Source organism: Oenanthe melanoleuca, chromosome 20 (assembly GCF_029582105.1).
Source record: "Oenanthe melanoleuca isolate GR-GAL-2019-014 chromosome 20, OMel1.0, whole genome shotgun sequence".
Taxonomy (NCBI): Eukaryota; Metazoa; Chordata; class Aves; order Passeriformes; family Muscicapidae; genus Oenanthe; species Oenanthe melanoleuca.
Window position 1 is genome coordinate 14,305,336 of NC_079353.1, and position 19,079 is coordinate 14,324,414.

General features: G+C 48.1%; 2 protein-coding genes across 3 annotated transcripts in view; one reads left to right on the forward strand and one right to left on the reverse strand.

Annotated features, from left to right (window-relative positions):
* Positions 1-865: 865 nt before the first annotated feature.
* Positions 866-6,962, forward strand: EIF6 (eukaryotic translation initiation factor 6). Its single transcript, XM_056507178.1, has 7 exons — positions 866-1,011; positions 1,054-1,221; positions 1,298-1,383; positions 2,068-2,243; positions 3,439-3,615; positions 4,156-4,337; positions 5,453-6,962. Exons 2-7 carry the CDS (start codon positions 1,115-1,117, stop codon positions 5,460-5,462), a joined length of 738 nt encoding a protein of 245 aa, XP_056363153.1. The 5' UTR covers positions 866-1,011; positions 1,054-1,114; the 3' UTR covers positions 5,463-6,962.
* Positions 6,963-8,244: 1,282 nt separating this feature from the next.
* Positions 8,245-19,079, reverse strand: part of MMP24 (matrix metallopeptidase 24) — a 42,834-nt gene continuing 31,999 nt past the window's right edge. For both annotated transcript variants that reach the window (XM_056507170.1, XM_056507171.1), the window contains 4 exons: positions 14,606-14,820; positions 13,153-13,291; positions 12,001-12,267; positions 8,245-10,743 (listed from right to left, as the gene is read on the reverse strand). In XM_056507170.1, coding sequence (XP_056363145.1) covers positions 10,406-10,743; positions 12,001-12,267; positions 13,153-13,291; positions 14,606-14,820 — 959 coding nt within the window. In that variant the 3' untranslated portion in view covers positions 8,245-10,405. The remainder of the gene's footprint in view (positions 10,744-12,000; positions 12,268-13,152; positions 13,292-14,605; positions 14,821-19,079) is intronic.

Genomic DNA, 19,079 nt, shown 5'->3' on the forward strand with positions numbered 1-19,079 from the left:
CTGGTGGCAGGGGCAGGGGTGAGTGTGGCAAGGTCCCGTCGTGCTGAGCTATGCCAGGCCAGGAGGGGACAGGGACATACCTGTGCACACGTTTGGCACCTGCACACGGCTGACATCGGCCACCAGTGATGCCAGCACACGAATGGGGGCTGCTCCGTGACCCACCTGAACACTGGCGGCAGCTGACACAGGTGGCCCCTGTACAGAGTGAGGCATTCAGGTGGCAGCTGTGTCATGGGTGGCCTGTCATCTGACTCATCTGCCGTCCTACACCCCAAGTGTCAGTGTGAAGGTGGTGCCCAAGCATGGCTCGTGTTGGGACAGGGTCAGTGTCAGCATCTGGGGAGTGCTAGAACCTGCGCTGGGGCTGTACACACATGGAGGTGGCCCACAGTGGCCAGGGCCGTGGACAGCCATGGCACCCCTGGCACAGAGACAGAGACAACCACAGCACACCTGGCCCCAGCACCAGGACCGGGACAGCAATGGCACACCTGGGACAAGCACAGGGACAAGGACAACGATGCCGCACCTGGACCCGAGGCGGCCTCTCCGGGCTGTAGGGACACACGGCCCGGCTCAGCCTCAGGTGGGTCCGCGCACACGGGGACGGGCTGTGTCCCACAGGGCCGTGGCGGGCTTGGGCTGGCGAGCGGTGCCTGGGGAGCTGCTGCCGCCAAGGGCCGGTCCATTCTGGGCCGGGGTCGCTCCCGCTCGGTCCCTCAGCCGGTCTCGGGCACGTCCCACGCCCGCTTCCCCTCATGGCGGCGCGTCGTGGGCGCTCTCCCCTCCCGGCCGCTCGGGGGCGCTCTCCCCAGCAAGCGCGGCCGGTGCCCCTCTGTCCCGCGTGCGCCCGCCGGAAGCGGAAGCGGCGGCACCTCGTGGTTCCGGCAGAGGCGCTCGGGACCACCGTGGCCAGTCCTTGTTCCCGTTCCCACGTCAGCCTCCTTCCCGGCCCCGAACCCCCCAGTTCCCGTTCTCCTCTCACTCTTGGACCCGTTCCGGCTTCTTTCCCGGACCCAGCTCCGTTCCCGTTATCGACCCCCTTCTTAGTCCCGTTCCCGGCTCCATTCCCGTTCCCATTTCCGGCCCCGTTCCCATTCCCGTTCCTGCCATGGCGGTCCGCGCCAGCTTCGAGAACAACAACGAGCTGGGCTGTTTCGCCAAGCTCACCAACGCCTATTGCCTCGTGGCCATCGGTGGCTCCGAGAACTTCTACAGGTGAGGAGGCCCCGGCCCGGCCCGGCCCCGCCCGGCCCTGCCCGCGGGGCCCTAACGCGGCGCTTTCTCCTTGCAGCGTCTTCGAGGGGGAACTCTTCGGGACCATCCCAGTGGTTCACGCGTCGATCGCCGGCTGCCGCATCATCGGCAGGATGTGTGTGGGTACGTGAGGCGGAGGCAGCCTCGGAGGGTCAGGGAGAGGTCACGGGTTCGGTCGGAGCCGCTGAGGGTCGTTTTAATGCTTCGAGTTTGTGAGGAGGAGGAAGGATGATCTCAAAGGTCTTTTCAACCTGGCTGATTCTGTGATGGACGTAAGGAAACAGAGACTCGCCCGGAAGCCGGGGTGGGAGGAATGTTGGCTCTCGGGCCCAGGGAAGCTCTGCTGCTCCTCAGTGCTGGCCCGGGCAGGGGGAGGCATTACCGAATGTGAAAGTCAGGGAGAAGCCTTTCACGTGTCTCTGCCTGGTGAGACCTTGTTAGCTTAGAGCAGCTTCTTGCTTATTTGTTCCTTTTACCATCCAGTCGTGCTGCCACAGTCACACAAACAGTAGCACCTGGCCTTTTGTAGGGCAAATGGCATCTTCATGGAGAGCTCCTTGTAAAGTGTCTCACTGAGAGCCTTGGGCCTCTTTTAGTCCTGTTGGAAGAGAGAAGGAAGTAAAGATAGTGTCATTCACTCAGTGTGCTTCAGCCTGGTTATTTTTACCCCTCCTAGGCTGAATTCTGGGCTTGGAAAGAACGCACAGAGCAAGAGCAGCTCAAGCCATGTGTGAACAGGAGGGAAGTGCTAACACACCCTGTGGTAACATTCTTCTAATTCTGTTTTATTTCCTTTTGTCATTTTAGGGAACAGACATGGGCTGCTGGTCCCGAGCAGCACAACAGACCAAGAGCTGCAGCACATCCGCAACAGCCTCCCGGATTCTGTGCGGATCCAGCGCGTGGAGGAGCGCCTGTCGGCTCTGGGCAACGTCACCACCTGCAATGACTACGTGGCTCTGGTTCACCCAGATCTGGACAGGGTACAGGGCTCTGGGACACTCCCACACTTCGAGTGAGGCTGGGAAATGCTGCCCACGCTGAGGCTGGAATTGTTCCCTGTGCTTTGAAGAAGGGAAGGAGTCGGGGGGGTCCTGTGTATCATTGGACAGGACAAGGGGGAACAGTCCCCACTGAAAGTGGGCAGGGCTAGGTGGGCTATTGGGAAGAAATTCTTCCCTGTGAGGGCAGGGAAGCCCTTCACAGGTTGCCCAGAGAAGCTCTAAGCCCCATCCCTGGAAGTGCCCAAGGCCAGGTTGAACTGGGCTTGGAGCAACCTGGTCTGGTGGCCCTGCCCATGGCAGGGGGTAGAATGAGATGAGTTTTAAGATCCCTTCTACCCCAACCATTCTATGATTTAGTAATCATTGGGTGCAGTTTGCTTTGGGTGTGTAAAATTGAGTGAATTAGAGTGCACACGTCTAATGAAGAGTGTAAGGAGTGCAGTGAGGACCACAGAAGGAGTTACAAGCTACAGCTGAGTGAGCCAGAGTGTTTCATAGCTGAAAGAGACCATGGATGTGCATCATTACAGGGGTCTAAAAGAAAAAGAAAAGGTTCTTGTATGTGAGTTTAAATAAGGGTAGAGGAGACAAAGTCACTCCTGTTTTATATCTGAGAACTGATACCTTAACAGCATTGAGAGAGATGTGTTGTGTGGCTGCAAGTCCTGACAGTGTTTGCTTCCAGCTTGTGCTAAAGGTGATAAAGAAATGGGACTTGGTGGTGGGAGTGCAAAGGGAAGAATAAGGGGATGGGAGAAGGCTTTGCGCTGTGTGTTTTTCAAAGGTGTAAAAAGTAAAGTAAGATGGCTAGAGAGAGAGAAATCAAAATAATTCACAGTAAAACCTGGGAGAGGTTATTAGAGTTATGAGAAGCATAAAACCATTTTTTCTCAGTGGTTTGGGAGCAAAGACAATGGGTTTGCTGAGAACTGATGCAAGTAAAGTATTGCCTATAGAGAGCTATTTGGGCAGAGGCATGAGGTTGTGTTCATAGTGACACAGGAAGCTGGGAACATGTGGAGTGTGGAGCTTGGCTGTGTGTGTTATCATGGCTGGCTTGCAATGGGCTGTGCAGTGTGGGAGGCTCCCAGCTGAGGGCTGTGTGCAGGAACAGCTTGACTTCCCACTTGACAATACCATTTAGCCAAAGGCTTTATCCTCCTTACATTTGCAGGAGACAGAAGAGATCCTGGCAGATGTGCTGAAGGTGGAGGTATTCAGACAAACAATAGCAGACCAGGTGCTGGTTGGAAGTTACTGTGTTTTTAGTAACCAAGGAGGAATTGTGCACCCTAAAACTTCAATTGATGACCAGGATGAGCTGTCGTCTTTGCTGCAGGTTCCACTTGTGGTAAGGCATTTGTGGGATGTTTGCTTCTCCCATTCCCTCCCAACTCAGTTGCAATGTTTCTCCAGCTCAGGGGCTCCCAGATACTGTTTTTCTGTGAAGTGATTTTGAGTGGAAGGTGAGGAGAAGACCCAGACAGTTTCCTGTCTTTCCTGAGTCTGAACAAGCTGCTCAGTGCTTTTAGCTGCCTTCTGAAATGTTGCTGTGCTGGGATTGTGCACATTGTGCAGATACAGAATGTAGGCCTGTTTGTGGTTTGGCTGAAGCCAGTGTTTAAAAAGATAGGAAACTCCTGTGCCTGCTCAGTTGGATGTATCAATGCTGTTATCCTTCCTGCTTATTGGATTCTCTTTCACTGAACGCCACACCAGTTTCTCACCAGAGAGTGAAGGCTGTTCATTAACCATTTTATCTGGCACCTGCAGAACTTTGCTGGTGGCAGAGTTCCTCTCCTCAGTGGTGTGAGCTGAGCCCCCAGCAAAGACCTGTGCCAGAGCTGTGTGGGGAGCTGTGGCAGCTCCTGCTGACGTGCTGTGTCCACAGGCAGGGACGGTGAACCGCGGCAGCGAGGTGATCGCAGCGGGGATGGTGGTCAATGACTGGTGCGCCTTCTGCGGGCTGGACACCACCAGCACCGAGCTCTCCGTCATCGAGAGCATCTTCAGGCTCAACGAGGCGCAGCCAAGCACCATCGCCACCAACATGAGGGATTCCCTGATTGACAGGTAGGGAGGATCTGCCTCTGGGCAGAAACACCATCAAAAGAAGCCAGATTTTATTATAAAAGCAGCTGGGTTTGCAGTTGATCTATCTGTTTTAATTATAATTTTTTCACTTCCTCTCCCCTTTTGTTGGTTACTGGTAACAATTACTCATTGGGTTATGGAATGTTTCGTTGCAATGAGAATCCTTTCTGTGAGAACTAATGTCCTTTTCAGCTGGCAGATTTTCTTTCCTAACTGTTCAGTGCTCAGCTATGACATGAATGGGCTTTTTAAAAACAAATCTTATTTTAAAAGTTAAAATACCAGTGACTCTGCTTGTCATCTTGGCTTTTGATAACTGTAGTTATTAACTGCTCTTTCAAATGCTTGCTGTAACCATTTCTGGAGCCAGAAAGACTGTGGAACTTGTCAGCTGCTGCTGCCGCCTTAAACCTCGTATATTTAAAACTGCTAACTTGATTTTTTTAAAAGCCTTTTTGTTAAAGGCTTTGTTCAAGTTACTTTTTAATGTGAGGCAGGTATTGTTTTCTGTCCGGAGTGGTAATGATATCTATTCATTAATGTATGCAAATATTTTTCCTAAGCAAATATTTTTACATTTAGGCATAAGCACATATAAAAGTCCTGTGGGAACTGGTTTTGGGCCTTGAGTTACAACCCTGAGGACGAACTGATGTGGTACTGAAAGTGTGTTCCTGAACTACCTGAGCATTGTTACTTGGTTGCCAAGTTCTCAGCCACAATCTGGGAATTGTTTATGGCATAAGGAATTCCTTCAGTGGGGAACCCTTTGAAGAATTCTTTGCCCTGTTAAAGTTTGGTACAAAGTCCTGATGTCTCTGAGCATATCAGAGCTGTAATTAAACCTGCTTTGAGCTGTTGATCATTACCTGGGCCAGGCTGAATGTACATTTTGCCTTTGCCAGCCTGAGATGTCTGTTCCTGTGGCTGCCTGTTAGCAGCCACAACGTCTTGCTTTTCATAGGTCCTTTCTTAGGAAGGGAAATTTCTCCTGGGTCTTTGTAGTAGAAAGGTGAGAACTGACTGAAGCTGTTATTTTGAAATGCCTTTTGCACTCTGGCACAACTAAACCTTCTTTCTGTTTTGTCTTTTAGCCTGACATGAGCAGTGTTGGTTCCTACTTCCCAGAAAGCTCCTAAGGAGTGAAGTGTTGAGCTGCACTTTGGATTACAGACATCCAGACCTTTTGATGATGTTTCTGCAGGCTTGGCCCAAGGGAGAAGCTACAAAACCAATTTTTTGTTATCTTTTGTAAACTGTTACCACAAAAACTGACAAATAACATGCATAAGATACATTATAAGGAATGCTCTCTATTCCTTTGCTTAGTTCTTCAGCTCTGCTTTCTGATTTTGTGATGCCTCAAATTGCCCCACAGTATTTACTCTTGTGGCTCTTGGATGTTGATCACTAGAGATTATTTTGCTTTGGCACTCTCTGTGCTGCCCTCTCTTTCCACACTCCTGCTCGAGTGGTGTTTCTGCTCTAGGTACATGTAAGACCCCTTTGTATGTCCAGTATCAAAAACAAAGTAGTTTGCTTGCGACAAAATAATTCAAAATCATCACCTGCTCTTTTGCCCTGACTTGTAGCTGTTCCCATGGGATGGTGATTCTGAAGTGATCAGCTTGGATAAAAACTGGGGTTTTTCAGTGTCAATCCAAGTGCTTTTAACAACAACAGTGTGGGAGTCCCCGGACCAATATTTGACCTGGTGTCACCTGTGCTGCTTCTGAGGCACCTGCAGGAGGCCCAAAAGGCACACTGTTGCCAGTGGGCTTAATTTGTCCTGCAGGAGTTCACCTCCTACAACAGGAAACTCTTAGAAATCAGCAAATCCCAATAGATTTGGACCCTCTCATCTGGAGTTACCTCGGAGACAAAGGTTAAATAACATGGTCCTAAGCAGTCAGTCAGAGGCGACAGATTTGAGAGCTTCCTCATGAAGAGCTCTGCCTGTGCCAGATGGAAAGCAGCTGTAGGTGCTACTTTCAGGCAGAAGATTGTAATGTCTTTCTACACAGCTGTTGCTCAGTGATAGCTTATTTCAGCTGCTTTCCTGCTTGCTCATTAAGGATGCATTGAAGGCATGGAAGTGCCTCCATTTCTCATCCTGAGGGTAAGAGGAAGCTCTCAGTTGTCTCCACAGAGCTGCTTTGCTCTCAGCTGGGTTCTCCTGGGGAATGATGACCTGAGATGAGCATGAGCATGGGCAGAGCTCTTTTCAGCCCTGTTGTTTTGGGCTTTGTAGAAAACAATAAATTTCCATTTTTGTTTTACCATCTGGATGTTCAGGGAAAGCTTTGTAAGATTTGGCTGATATAAAAAGTTACTCCTTAAACTTCAAAATAAAGATAATGCCATGATCATCTGTGATTAGATATCAATCCTTTCATATCATGCACCACCTGTCTTGGCCCTGACTCCAGATGTCCTCCTCTCAGCCTGCTCAGTATTTAGAGGGAGAAGCTCCTTCCCTTTGGCCACCTCACAGGGCTCAGCTCTTGCGTGGAGCAAATGTGATTCTTGTTTTTAAACGTGGGTGTGTGGGAATTCTGAACAAAGAAAACAAACTATAATAAAGAATGGATTTAGAAACGTGAATCATGAGAGAGGATAATGTGTGTCAATGGCAGATTGTGTCCCAGAAGACCTGTCCAGCTCTTGGGATTCTTAACAATGAAACTGCTGAGCTACAAAGGTGTGGGTTACATAGCATGGTTAAAGCCACCTGGCACCTTTTCCATCAGGCAGAGGAAGGCAACACGTGACCTCAGGTGCTAGGAAGGGTTGCAGGAATGATCAAAGGAACTAAGGAAGTGCTGGACTAATAGGTGATACTATGAGAAGGGCTGGAATATAGCTCTGGGATGAATGTGACAGGAGGGAGAAATCAAAGTCTCATAACTGGATTCAGTGAGAAGGTCTTGGAGTGTATAGCTTTGTGTGCTTCACTGGCCAAAATCTTGTCAGGCTCCTTTACAGAGTTTCTAAATCTCTGAGTCCTCACAGTATGAAATTGGAGATCCTGAGGTTTAATGATGTGTTATAAGTTAGGAATAATTAATCTGTCTTAGTGGAGGACCAGCTTTTGTGAGTGTAGTGATCAAGTATCCCAGCAAATGTCTAAATTTCCTGTGACAATGAGTCTGAATGGTAATGAAATTATTCAAAGTAGTCAAAAACTGAAATAAAACCAAATAGGATATTGAGTGCAGTATAGTGAGTGTGGCTGGCAGCTTGTCCAGGGTGTTCCAAGGTCCCTGGGCTGTCCAAATCCCTATGCTTCAGAGCAGGATCACAGGAGCACACAACAGCCTTTTGCATCTTAATTACCACTGCTGATCCCTGCTTCCCTGTGGGAACGTCCTGCATTTCTGGACACAAACTGGAACACAGCTGCTGCCCACAGAGAGCTTTGGCCAGGCTGATGGGCAGCAAGTCCAGTGCTTCTGTAGCACAGCACAGGATCCCAGCAAAGAGCTCAGGGGTGGGAGCTGTCCCTTACACAAATAAAAACATGTTCGTGCCCAGATCCAAGTTATCTCAGGACTGCCCATGAGCTGATCTTAGCAAAACAGAGGTGGTAATGAACTGGATTGTGCTGGAGGAAAGCTGCTTCCCTCCCTGCAGCCCCCTGTGGCTGCAAAGGGCTGTTCTCACCCCCCCTGAACACCTCCTGGAATACCTCACCCCCTGGAAACTCCCATAATAAACACCTGCCCCAGGAGCCAGGTAAAGGCAGGTAGAAAAGGCCCCGGGGTATTTCTTTGGCTCTGTGGAGCTGAAGCTGGGTTTGGGTACAGGGCTCAGCCTCCTGGCCTCCCAGGCCAAAAACCTACCTTTGGGGCACGGTGGGGAGAAAACACAAACCCAGACATTGCTCTCTGTTGTAAATTCTTTTTTTAAATTTTTTTTTTAATGATGGCTGTTGGAAGTTGCTCAAAGGCTTGGGCTGTGGCAGTCCTGGCGAGATGGCAGCGTGCAGACGAGCCCAAGGTGCCGTGGGGCTGTGTCAGCCGTGGTGTGCCCACCACACCTCTGGTACACAGAGCAACGTGGAGCAGCGTGGGGTGTCTGAGCAGAGCTGATTTCGTCTGGTCCTTCGCACTCCTTCACTCGTCACGAGACGTTAGCACGTTTTGTCACTACAGTTCAAAGTTTTGCATCTACGAGCTTCTCACTTACTTTGTAATACGTTGGTAACAGTTTATGTTTAAACACAATAAACAGCTTGGCTATGGAAATCAGTTATGGAGGACAAAATACAGCTTGAGATCACGCATTAATGCAGTCCTAGTGGGCTTCACCAGATGAATCTATGTGTCTATCCTGCTTCACCAGAGCAATATTTGAGCACTAATTAGCAATCCGGAATACTAATGATCTCTCTGCGGCTTTGTTCCTTATTGTAATTAGGAATACTTTTAATGTATTTGTTGTCCTTGGGGATTTTTTTCAGAGCTGACATTACAAAGCTGTACTTTTTTCTATACTAAGTGGATATTCTGTGCATTGCACTTCCATTGCACTCAATAAAATTCAGTTATAGGCAGAGTGTTTAAGTTAATCACCTGTTCCCCATGGTGAGCGGGCAAAGCAATTCCTGTGCTGACATGGATGGCACTTCTCAGCAGTGCTGGACTTCACTGCACTGCAAAAGACTCTTCCACTCTTATTGAACATGGTAAGACTATCAGCATCAACATGAAAATCAAAAGTCTGTGGTTAGGGCAACACGTCCTGAACCACTTACAACTGTAAGAGGGACAAGCAGAAGCTACTGTTGTAGGAAGAGACCTGTGGAAAGTCACTAGCTGAAATTTAAGGTATTTTTCTTGCCTTTACCTAATTTTTATGGCTCTGTCATATGTAGCAAACTCATTCTACTAAGTGGCATGTTTCCTATGGTCCTTGCCAAATACTTGCCTGTGAAGAAGTAAGCAGAACAAATCCCAAATTTTGAAGGCATACAATGTTTGTAACATCTACAGGGGTTGGATTTAGTTTTATAAACAGGCCTAATTCTTACTGTACCTTGACTATTTCAGCAAAATATAATGACAACTTCAAACAAACATTTCCATTCTCCTGAAACCCAACATAGAAATTCCACAATCTAGTTACACATGCCACGGAACAACAACTCATCTTTTCCCAGCATCTCAACGGGCAAAGTGCAGTCTGTCTATACACATTCCTGGTATTTCAGTAACCATTGGTTCCAGGGTTCTTGCTGGCAGGAGCTTAAACCAACTTACATGACATTTAAATATTTCTTTCATGAGTGGCTCCCAAAACAAAAACCATGATTGTTTGTTGGTTTTTTTTTTTAGACCCAATTACTTTGTCTTCAGATTGTCCCAGTCTAGGGCTTGATGTTGCCAGGTGTCTGGTTTGGTGCCTCTGGAGCTTCTGCTCTGCACTCCGGTACCTCTTTGAGTGCTCGGTGGTTCCTCGTGCACTGTGCTGAGTGGCAGCATTGATTAGTTATGAATGTACAAAACATCTGACCAGCAGGTATTGGAAAATTGTATCCAGGTAGATCCCTGGATTTTTTAATAAATTAAGAAGATTTTTTAGAATGATTCAGCATCAGAATGTCTTCTGCTTATGACACTGAAATTGTTCTTGTTCATAGATTTCATGATCTTAATTCATTTATGAGACAGCTATTAAAAAAATAATAGAGGTGGTTTAGCTACACTGGAGAATGCTGGGTTTAACAGGGAGCACTGGTGTAGGGAAGTTTCCCAGATCAGTTGAAACCTGCCTCAAAGACTCTGGTGCTGGCAGAGTGAGTCTGTGGATGGCATCACGACTGGCAGGTGACCAAAGCAGTACAAAGGAAAGAGGTTCCACACTGCAAGGCTGCCTGCCTGTATTTTTTCCAGTTTTTCTGCTTATTTCCATCCCAGGGTGTCCGAAACTTGTAGGTCAGTAAAGTAGTTTTGTTTGGTAGGCTTTTCAATGCATTTTTTTCCTCTTTTTTGTGTGTGTCCATAGTCCTCATTAGCTCAATGAGCTGAAATGTGCAGCAGGCTGTGTCATACCCATTCCTGGACAGGTCTTTTGTAGTACACAACATTTTGCTGCACCTCCTTGTTTTTAAACTGGAAGATTGTGTATACCAGGACCAGGATACACAGAGAAAGGATGCAGGGGATGACCACTGCGATGGCATTGACAGTGCTGGGCATGTCATTTATTGTCACCATGATGTCCACGTCGTCGTGCGGGAGGCGCCGGTCCTTGCTCCGCTCAACATCCTTCTGGTTACAACCCATCCAGTCCTTGAGGATCGACCTGGGGTAGCCTGGCTCCACACTCAGCCTCTGGTTATCAAACTTCCAGTACTCCTTCCCTTTATAAAAGTAGGTGTAAACTAGGAGACAAAACAGAGAGTATTTCTCACTATTTCCAGCTAATGAGCTGTGCTTGCGGGAGAGCATTAAGGGAGCCTGGACAACCTGAAGATAGCCACTACCTAAGTTATATAACACATTTATCCAGAGTATTCCCAAGCCATTGGAAAGTGAATGCAGTTTTGGAGCTGGGATTTAAAGGAGAAGCCATAACCCTGGCTAGCATGTCCAACATTGCCCATGGAACACCATTCCCCTTGGCCAAGCAAGGTGGGAATTAAAAAAGAAAACCTACTAATTTTAAAGGAAGGGTTCTGCAGTGAGTTATTTTTTACTAAAGCATCTGTAAATATGTGCTCATCATTAGCAAGTGGTGAACATCACCTGCAGGGAGCCAGCAAGTGCCTGGGTGTGGCAGTGCTTGGAAGCACACCAGGTTTCTATTCATTAAGACTGAGGGAGCAAATGCTAAGATGAGTCCTTTTGCCACAGAACCCCAAAGATTTGGCCTGTGTTAAGGAGCAGTGCTCTCCTGCTGCTAATAAAAGAGTGATGCTTTATGCTACATGTTGTTTGAAGCACCTCCCTCTCCCCAGATGACCTATTTTCTAATGACTCTCAAGTTACTAGAAAAAAAGAAAGAGCACAGGAGAAGGGAGCTGTGGTGAAAGTGTTGGTCTCCTGTACTGTTCCCCAGCTTGGCTGGCTCTCACTGCCATCCTCCAGCCTGGCCCAGTCCTCCTCTCACAACACAGCTCTAGATTTGAGCCTCAATGGCTCAAGCTCCTTCTGTTGACTCTTTCCCTAACTGGAGGAGGAGGAAATCTTCAAATCAGAGAAAGAAAGGAGCCTCTGGAGCTCCAAGCCCCTACTCAGAGCATAACTTCAAGGCTAACTGCTAACATCAGACAGGTTGGAGCCTTTAGCATAGAGCCAGAGCTCACTACAGATAAACTAGGAGGAAATGTAAGTTCCAGCATCCCCAGAACCAGGGTCCAGGAAAAGTTGGGTAGGGTCTATTGCAGCAGAAAAAGCTCCATTCCCACAGAGCTAGATTTTCACAATGTGTTTTAGCAGCTGAGGTGGTGTGTGGGCTGGGATGAGGGTTGGGAAGGATCTCAGACTGCGGCTGCTCACAAAGCCCAGGTGACCCAAGGGCTTCTGAGACTTGATTCCTGGATCAGAAAAGACTCAAAACATGGCACATCCAACCGCCCAGCTCCCAGCACAGACCAGCTCTTCCCGACCTGACAGGCGCCATGACTGTAGACACGTACAGCCTTCCTTGCTGATGAAAGCCCCCTGTGGAGCCTGAGGGACTCCTCTCCACACTGTGATGGGCTTTGGGTATCCTGGGTCCGTGGCTCTCTTGTCCTCGTTGTACCTCCAGTACCTGTCCCCTTTGAAGAAGTAGGTTTTGCCCACGGGCTCCCAGCGCAGCGCCGTGTCGATGCCCTCCCGGGGCAGGCAGCTGCCCAGCTCCACCAGGCTGTGGGGGTAGCCTGGCTCGGCCGTCACCTCCTTAAAAACCCAGTACTTATCTCCTAGAGGTGAGTGGGGACACAAACAACAAACAAACCTGTTAGGAGTTGGATCAATACGAACTTAAACTAACTGCAGCGAACCACAGCATGTTGAGTGCTTCCAGTCTTAACTGTCATCTGTGAAAAAGCTGCTCCTCCACTTCATTTTGAAATCAGAACCTTATTTATCTGGTGTTATTGTTTTGGGAGAGCTGTTGAACAGCTCTTTCCCATTTACCTTCTCATGATTTCAAAGACTTGTCTCATGCCCTGTCTGCCATCTTTTGCTCAGGCTGAGGTGTTGATCAGCCCAAGCTTTTCAGAAATTTCTGCTGCCTTTCACCAAGCCTCTCAAGTTTTAGTACAGTTTAGAAAGCTGAGGTACTGAAGCTGTAGACACAAATCCAGAAGCCCAGGTACTGTGGTTTTGTACCTGCCATGCTTTCCAGCCACCCTTCCTTGCTCACAATTTGCTCTCAAGTTACAGGATCCTGCTCATGCACTGCCACAATACAAGGAACTAAAGTGGGCCCCAGCACAAGGTTGGTCATTTTGTCTCTTTAGGAGACAATTGTCCAGAAATGAGGTTTGGGAGTGCCCTGCACCTGGAGAGGCCTCAATGTCCTGGCAAAAGGTGCTCAAGGAGACAAGCAGGGGACTGACATTGCCTGGGAAAAAAAGGAGCCGTTTCTTTTTATTACATGAAAGCCAACTTCCCCTAACTGATATTAACTCTACACAAAGATTGTCCTGGCAAGGCCAGCCCATTTTAAAGATCAGTGGCCGCTTGAAATGCCCCCTTGGAAAAGGGCAAGGGTGCAGCATACCTGTTTTCACCATTTTCGTGCCATAAAAGCAGCCAGGGGTGAGGCAGGAATGGTTGGTTCCTACTGAGCTGTACTGTACCTTTGAAGAACACGAATTTGCCATCAGAGCGCTCGTAGGCCGCGTCGATCTTTGCGGGGAGGCCCTTCCAGAAGTGCTCAATCTGCATGGGATACCCCTCCTGCACCCGCTTGTTGCGCAGGCGCCAGAACCAGCGATCCTGAGGAAATCAGAAGCCTCTTGAGACTGAGTACTTTTGTCTTGCAGTCAGACCTGGCTGGGTCCAGCATCCAGCACTGCTGATCCTTGCCTAGGCCCCACAACCATTACAGACACAAGTCCTGCTTCAGGTGACAGCTCCAACCCAGCCCACCACTGTCTCCAGGGTGGGAAGTGCTGCGGAGGAAAGATGGCAGCCCAGAGGGGGAGATACTGATTGATGGTGCTGTGAAAAAGGGTGGAAAGAAGGGGAGGGAGAAGGAGCAGGGGGGAAGCAAGTCCACAGCTGTAAGCATCGTGACCTCTCCATATCTCGTCACTGAGGTGTCACATTTGTCCTGGTTCAGCTGAAGCTCAGCTCTCAAGAGCCCAGGAGAGCCAGACAGCCTGAACATTGCCTGGTGACTGTGGTTTAAAGGTTTAAAGGCACAAGGGAGTTATGAAATAGCCCTTTAGATATTCGGTCATCAGTTAAAGCTGCAGTGGATGCCCAGGGATGAGCGTGAGCAAGACAGAACATTTGAGACTTCTCCCAGACACCATCCCAACCTTCAGCTAGTTCCATTTCATGAATCTTCTGCAACTGATGTGATTTGTCCATTTAATAACCTTCAATACGTCCCTTTCCATACTTCACACCCATTGGGAAGAGTGAAAGCTGCTGGAATTTTGGGAATGGGATCATGGATATCCATATTCAAGGTACTCTAATGAGTTATTGAGCAAAGGGCTGTAGTTGACAGGAAAGGTTGACTCAAACTCCCCTACGCTGAGTGCTCCCAAAGCCCTAGCTCCATGCATGTCACCTCTGAGACAATGAAGCTTGCTCCCAGAGCAGCCGTGACTGTCCCATCCCTGGAAGTGTTTTGGACCAGCTTGGATGGGGCTTGCTCTAGTGGAAGGTGTCCCTGTCCATGGCAGGGGGTGGACCAAGGTGGTGTTTAAGCTCCTTCCCAACCCAACCCACTCCAGGACTCTACGGCTACCCACGGTACTGGTACTGCTTCCTGGCTTTACAGGTGGCTCCTCTCACACTGAATTCTCGGAATTCCTCTCTGAATTCTCTGCCAATGCACCCAGTTCACATTTTGGAGCGCAGGATGCCTGGGCATTTTGTAAATCCCATCAGGCACTGTTTCCAAATATTACAGAGCCAATCTGCTCACACTTCCTTTCAATATTGCTCAGTCATCACCCTCAGAGAAACAGAGCTACTTGCACAGACATTTCAAATCTTACTACCAAACACTTCTATTAACCTTCTCCAGAAATAAAATGAAGGGAAGACTCATGGGTAAGAGGGAATTCTTAGTACCTTGAAAACAAACATTTCTCCTCTAAACAGAGCCACAGTATTAAAGTTGCCATCACAGATGTTCGGTTTGGAGCCAGGGAGAGCTGGCCTGTCACCCAGAGGAGGACTGGGAGGTCGTGGCTGTCTCTCGTGTTTTCTTTCTGAAGTGGAGTGAATTCTGCGAACAGGAAGAGTTGGTAAAGGCCTGGTTGGCTCCAGGGGCTCTATAGGAGGACCTAGAAGTGAAAAGGAATATGTTTAGCAAAGTGGACAAGCTTGTTTTTTTCTGTAAGCTTTAAAAAGTTCCAGGCTGGATGGATAGAGCTGCCAGGGATTTATGCACTCCTGATGCAGAGCTCATTCCATAGAAATGGGGAGTAGAACAAGATGCATCCACACGTGAAAACTATCCCAAAACAGACAGATGATAAGAACTGAAGAAAAGCCAGAATGTTTTTGTAGGTCTTCCCAGGGAGGGTGGAGCTAAAAGGAAGGAGGAGCCACGCCAATCAGGTTACCAACTGAAAGGAAAGATGGTAAGACTTGAATAGAAATGTTTAGTAGACCATAAAAAAGGCAACAAAAACGTGGAAACCAAAGCAAAACCAGGGAAAAAAAAAAAGTTAGGGTATGAGAACCAATGCTACATTGCAAGGGGAACTACAGGGAGTACTTTATTACATATCAGTGACCAATCTGTGCTTTCCCTGGCAAACAGCTGTGACCTTAAAGGACCTTATCCCACCCAAGTGAGGCCCTCCAAGCACAGCTCTCCCTTTCCATCCTTCCCCAGCTCAGGGATCTGACAAGACCACAGGGATGTACAGAGAAATAAAAATACAAGTGAGTTAGATTGGAGCAGAGATCTCAAACTGCCTCTTGCCATACGATGTTTTCATTTACTGTTGGTGGTATATATACATGGGCCAAATCTCACTCAGAGAGTCACATTTCTCATTGTTTCTCAGAGTTAATATGGCAATAAACAGAAGGGATTTTGGCAGGCTTGAGATGTGAAGATGGTTTATTTGCAGGGATTATGGTTTCAATTTCATTCTGAGCCTGCAGGATAAACCCCCAACTGTGGGCAGAATAGGGGCTGCTGTCATGGGTGCTCTTCCAGTGCCACAGACTGGGGCCAAGGTGCTGCACCCCAGCTGGAGGGGAGCCCTGGCACTGGACAAGGCTCATCCTCACTCAAGATCAGAAGAGTCACCCCGAGCTGGGCACCTGCCCATAGCCAGGGAAGGGGTTTGTGAGGAAGGACTGAGGTACGCAGTGAGGATGGAGGCCACACATCTGTGGGGCTAGAAAATGGCTTTTGCAGACAAACATTTTGAACTGTGCAATCTGAAATAACTGTTTGGTGCCTGAGTCCCCATGGCAGCTTTATTCTTAAATGTTCCATTTTCAAAGAGTTCTAAATGAATGAGTGCTTAACATGTTCTGGAAAGGTGACCAGATTAGGAATATGCTCACAGCTAATGACAAAGAAGTAGGCAGAGAAAGCCACCTCAATTATGGTTAATAAGGGTGTAAGAGTAAGAATCCTGTGTGGATGTTGTGTGTTATGATGTGGATATGTTGTGGATATGATGTTCAGAAAGTACCACTTGGATGGTAAAGTCCAACTTCCTGCAGTACCAGTCCAGAAACCTCCACCAGCAAGTCCTGTATTGAGCACAGTGTTTCCAGGGCAGATACAGATTTCAAGCATATAAAATCCTCCATAATGCACAGCAAACTGCTCTAATGATTAAGCCGTGTCACAGCTGAAGTCTGCCTTACTGATTGCCTGAGTTTGTGCAGCTTTAAATTGGTTAAATTGTTTAAAATGTTTTTTTTTCATAAGTCTAGTGTCTCAAAATGTAATCATTTATAGATCTTGATGAGAATACTTCTAAAATTCTCCTTCATGAACTAAACAGAGCAGTTCCTTTAGTCTGTTGTTGCAATGGCTTTTGGTTTTCAGATCTTGAGACTTACACCTCTTTCCTACAGCTTTTCAAATGGATAACTGTATTTCTTCAGGGCAACTTGTCCTCATAATGTTATACTTTGTGCAATGTGCAGTTATAAACAACTATTTTTATTTACTTTACTCAAGAGTTTTAATGAAAGACATCAAATACTGCTTACAGAAATACTTTATGATGAGTGTCTGATGATGACTACCCTTGGAAAGCCATCTACATGAAACAGATACAAGTACTATACTGATACTGTGTATTTCTCATCCCCTCCAATCTTATTGTGGCAGTGCCCAGTATTTCAGCTGTCCATAAAATTTCCAAACTCTGATTCTGCAGCTGCTAGAGACCTGTGGATTTTCCCCAGATGGGATGCAGCTGAGGTCTCCAGCCAGTGCCCATGGCTGGACCAGGCAGGGTGGGCACATCCACAGCGGTGCTGCAGGGCAGCTCGGGAGGTGCTTTGGGAGACATGCCCTGTTCTCTGGAGCTGCTGTGCTCTTAGTCACACTCCAGTTCATTAAATGCATACTTTTTGGACCAAGCTAAAGTTGAGGATGCATTTCTGGAGTGCATCCAGGATGCTGCAGCTGCAAACAGGCACCACAGGACATGGCAAGAGCTGACCCACAAAACCACCTCCTTCCTCAGAATAAATACAACGTGGGGGGTCTCAGCCCTCAGGATCTTTTTTATTTCACATCATCCCTGCAGCTGGATCTTCATGTGTGCTGCTGCTGCTCCTGCTGGCAGCCACTGCCCCACAGGACCCTTCTGTGGTGTGAAGCACAGGCACCTCCCCAAAGGCAGCAGATCAGCTGGATGTCTGGCACAGGCTGGAAAGCTCCTGGAGGCAGGGCTCTGTACAGTGGGACACTGTAGCACACAGGAAGGGCTGGGAGTGCAGGAAGAGACAGACAGACCCTGCACAAGGACAGCAGGGTTCTGCTTTGCTCACATGCTAGGGAGCAGCAGTGCTCAGCTCCTGCCTGCCACAACTGCAGGAGCAGGCAGCTCACAACCAGTGCTGGATGTCAAAAGTGGCACTTGGTGTTAGTGACAGAACCCAAGTAAATTAAGTCTGAAAACCAACAATTCACATGCTTAGTGAAGATGGAAATGCTTGCATTAGGAAAGAGAAGTTGACTGGGACCTAAGCAAGGGGACAATAATCAGTGATTTACTGAGCACTGCAGACATTTATCATTAAACAGCAGCATGACCTCTTCCCTCCTGTGCTGCCTTCCCCACGGCTTTGAGTGGATGTGGCTGGTAAATAACATGGAAAACCTCTAATGTCTTTCTTACCTGATAGGATTGCCCAGCCAACAACCTGGCACAAGGGTCAGCTACAGCCATTGCCACAGAAACACAAGGGGGGTGTAGTTTGCTGTTCCCCTCCTTTGCAAGGGGAAAATGCTGCCATGCACTGACCAAACCAGACATGACCATAAGCAGTAAGATGAGGACATTACATTAATTCCTTTTCCCTCTCTTTTAACAGAATAAAGGGTGAGACAGGAGTAGCACCTAAATAAAAACAGATGAATGTGCCAGACAAAGACCCATTGGACACAGAGAATCTGACACACAGAGAATCTCACCATAAGGTGCAGAACAGGAACTGTAGTGTTATGCTTACAGGACGGAAATTTAACCCCTCCATGACTGGAGTTACTACTTCCCTGTCTCTGCACAAGTGAGGACCACTCATGTACCCAGCCACAGCCTGCCCTGCCCATACAGGGTTAGTCCTGTACAGCTCCCCTGTTCACTTCCAGTGCCCATGGCCTGTCACAGTCATCTGTGGAGAAGAGGAAAGTTCAAACAGCACCTGCAACCCAGGGCACCAATGTAAAGGTTTTAATTAGCTCTAAAACACCACTGAGGCAGCCCGCACAGAACTGGCATGGCAGAGGCAGCTGTACACACTGTGGTCAAGGTGGTGCCAAGCAGCAAGGATTCAGATGAACCAGGGATTTGCTTTAGGCAAAACATTTGCTAGATCAGAGGAGAGAGATCTCAAATCGGGCCCAACAAGGGAAGCTGGCCACAGCCAAACCAGAGCTGGCCGTGGCCAAACTGGCCATAGCCAAACTAGCCCTTGCAAGACTTCCCAGACATGCTGCAGGTGGTCTGGAACCTGCTTGGGTGCAGACTTTGTAATTTCACTGCTAATATTCCTCTTACTGTTTTTTCCTGCTAGCCACGGATGTTCCCTTGCTACCTTTCACTTGGTTTTTTTTTGTTTTTATAACCCAGGCCTTCTAATTTATTCTGATTGAAGGTTTGTCTCCTCCTATACTTACACAGACTGCCTTTTCATTTTTAGTTGCTGCCTCTACTTAGTCCCTGAGTGTGGCTTAAGGTGGGAAGTGACCCTACAGCTGTGCACATTTGAAGAGCAGAGGAGCATACTGGAAACATGGAAATCCTCAGGTCCAAGTGCTACTCAAGCAGAATTTGGTGTATAGTTATGGGGGCAGCAAGCAGAAGCAAGCCTGTCCATTGGTGGAGAAAGATGC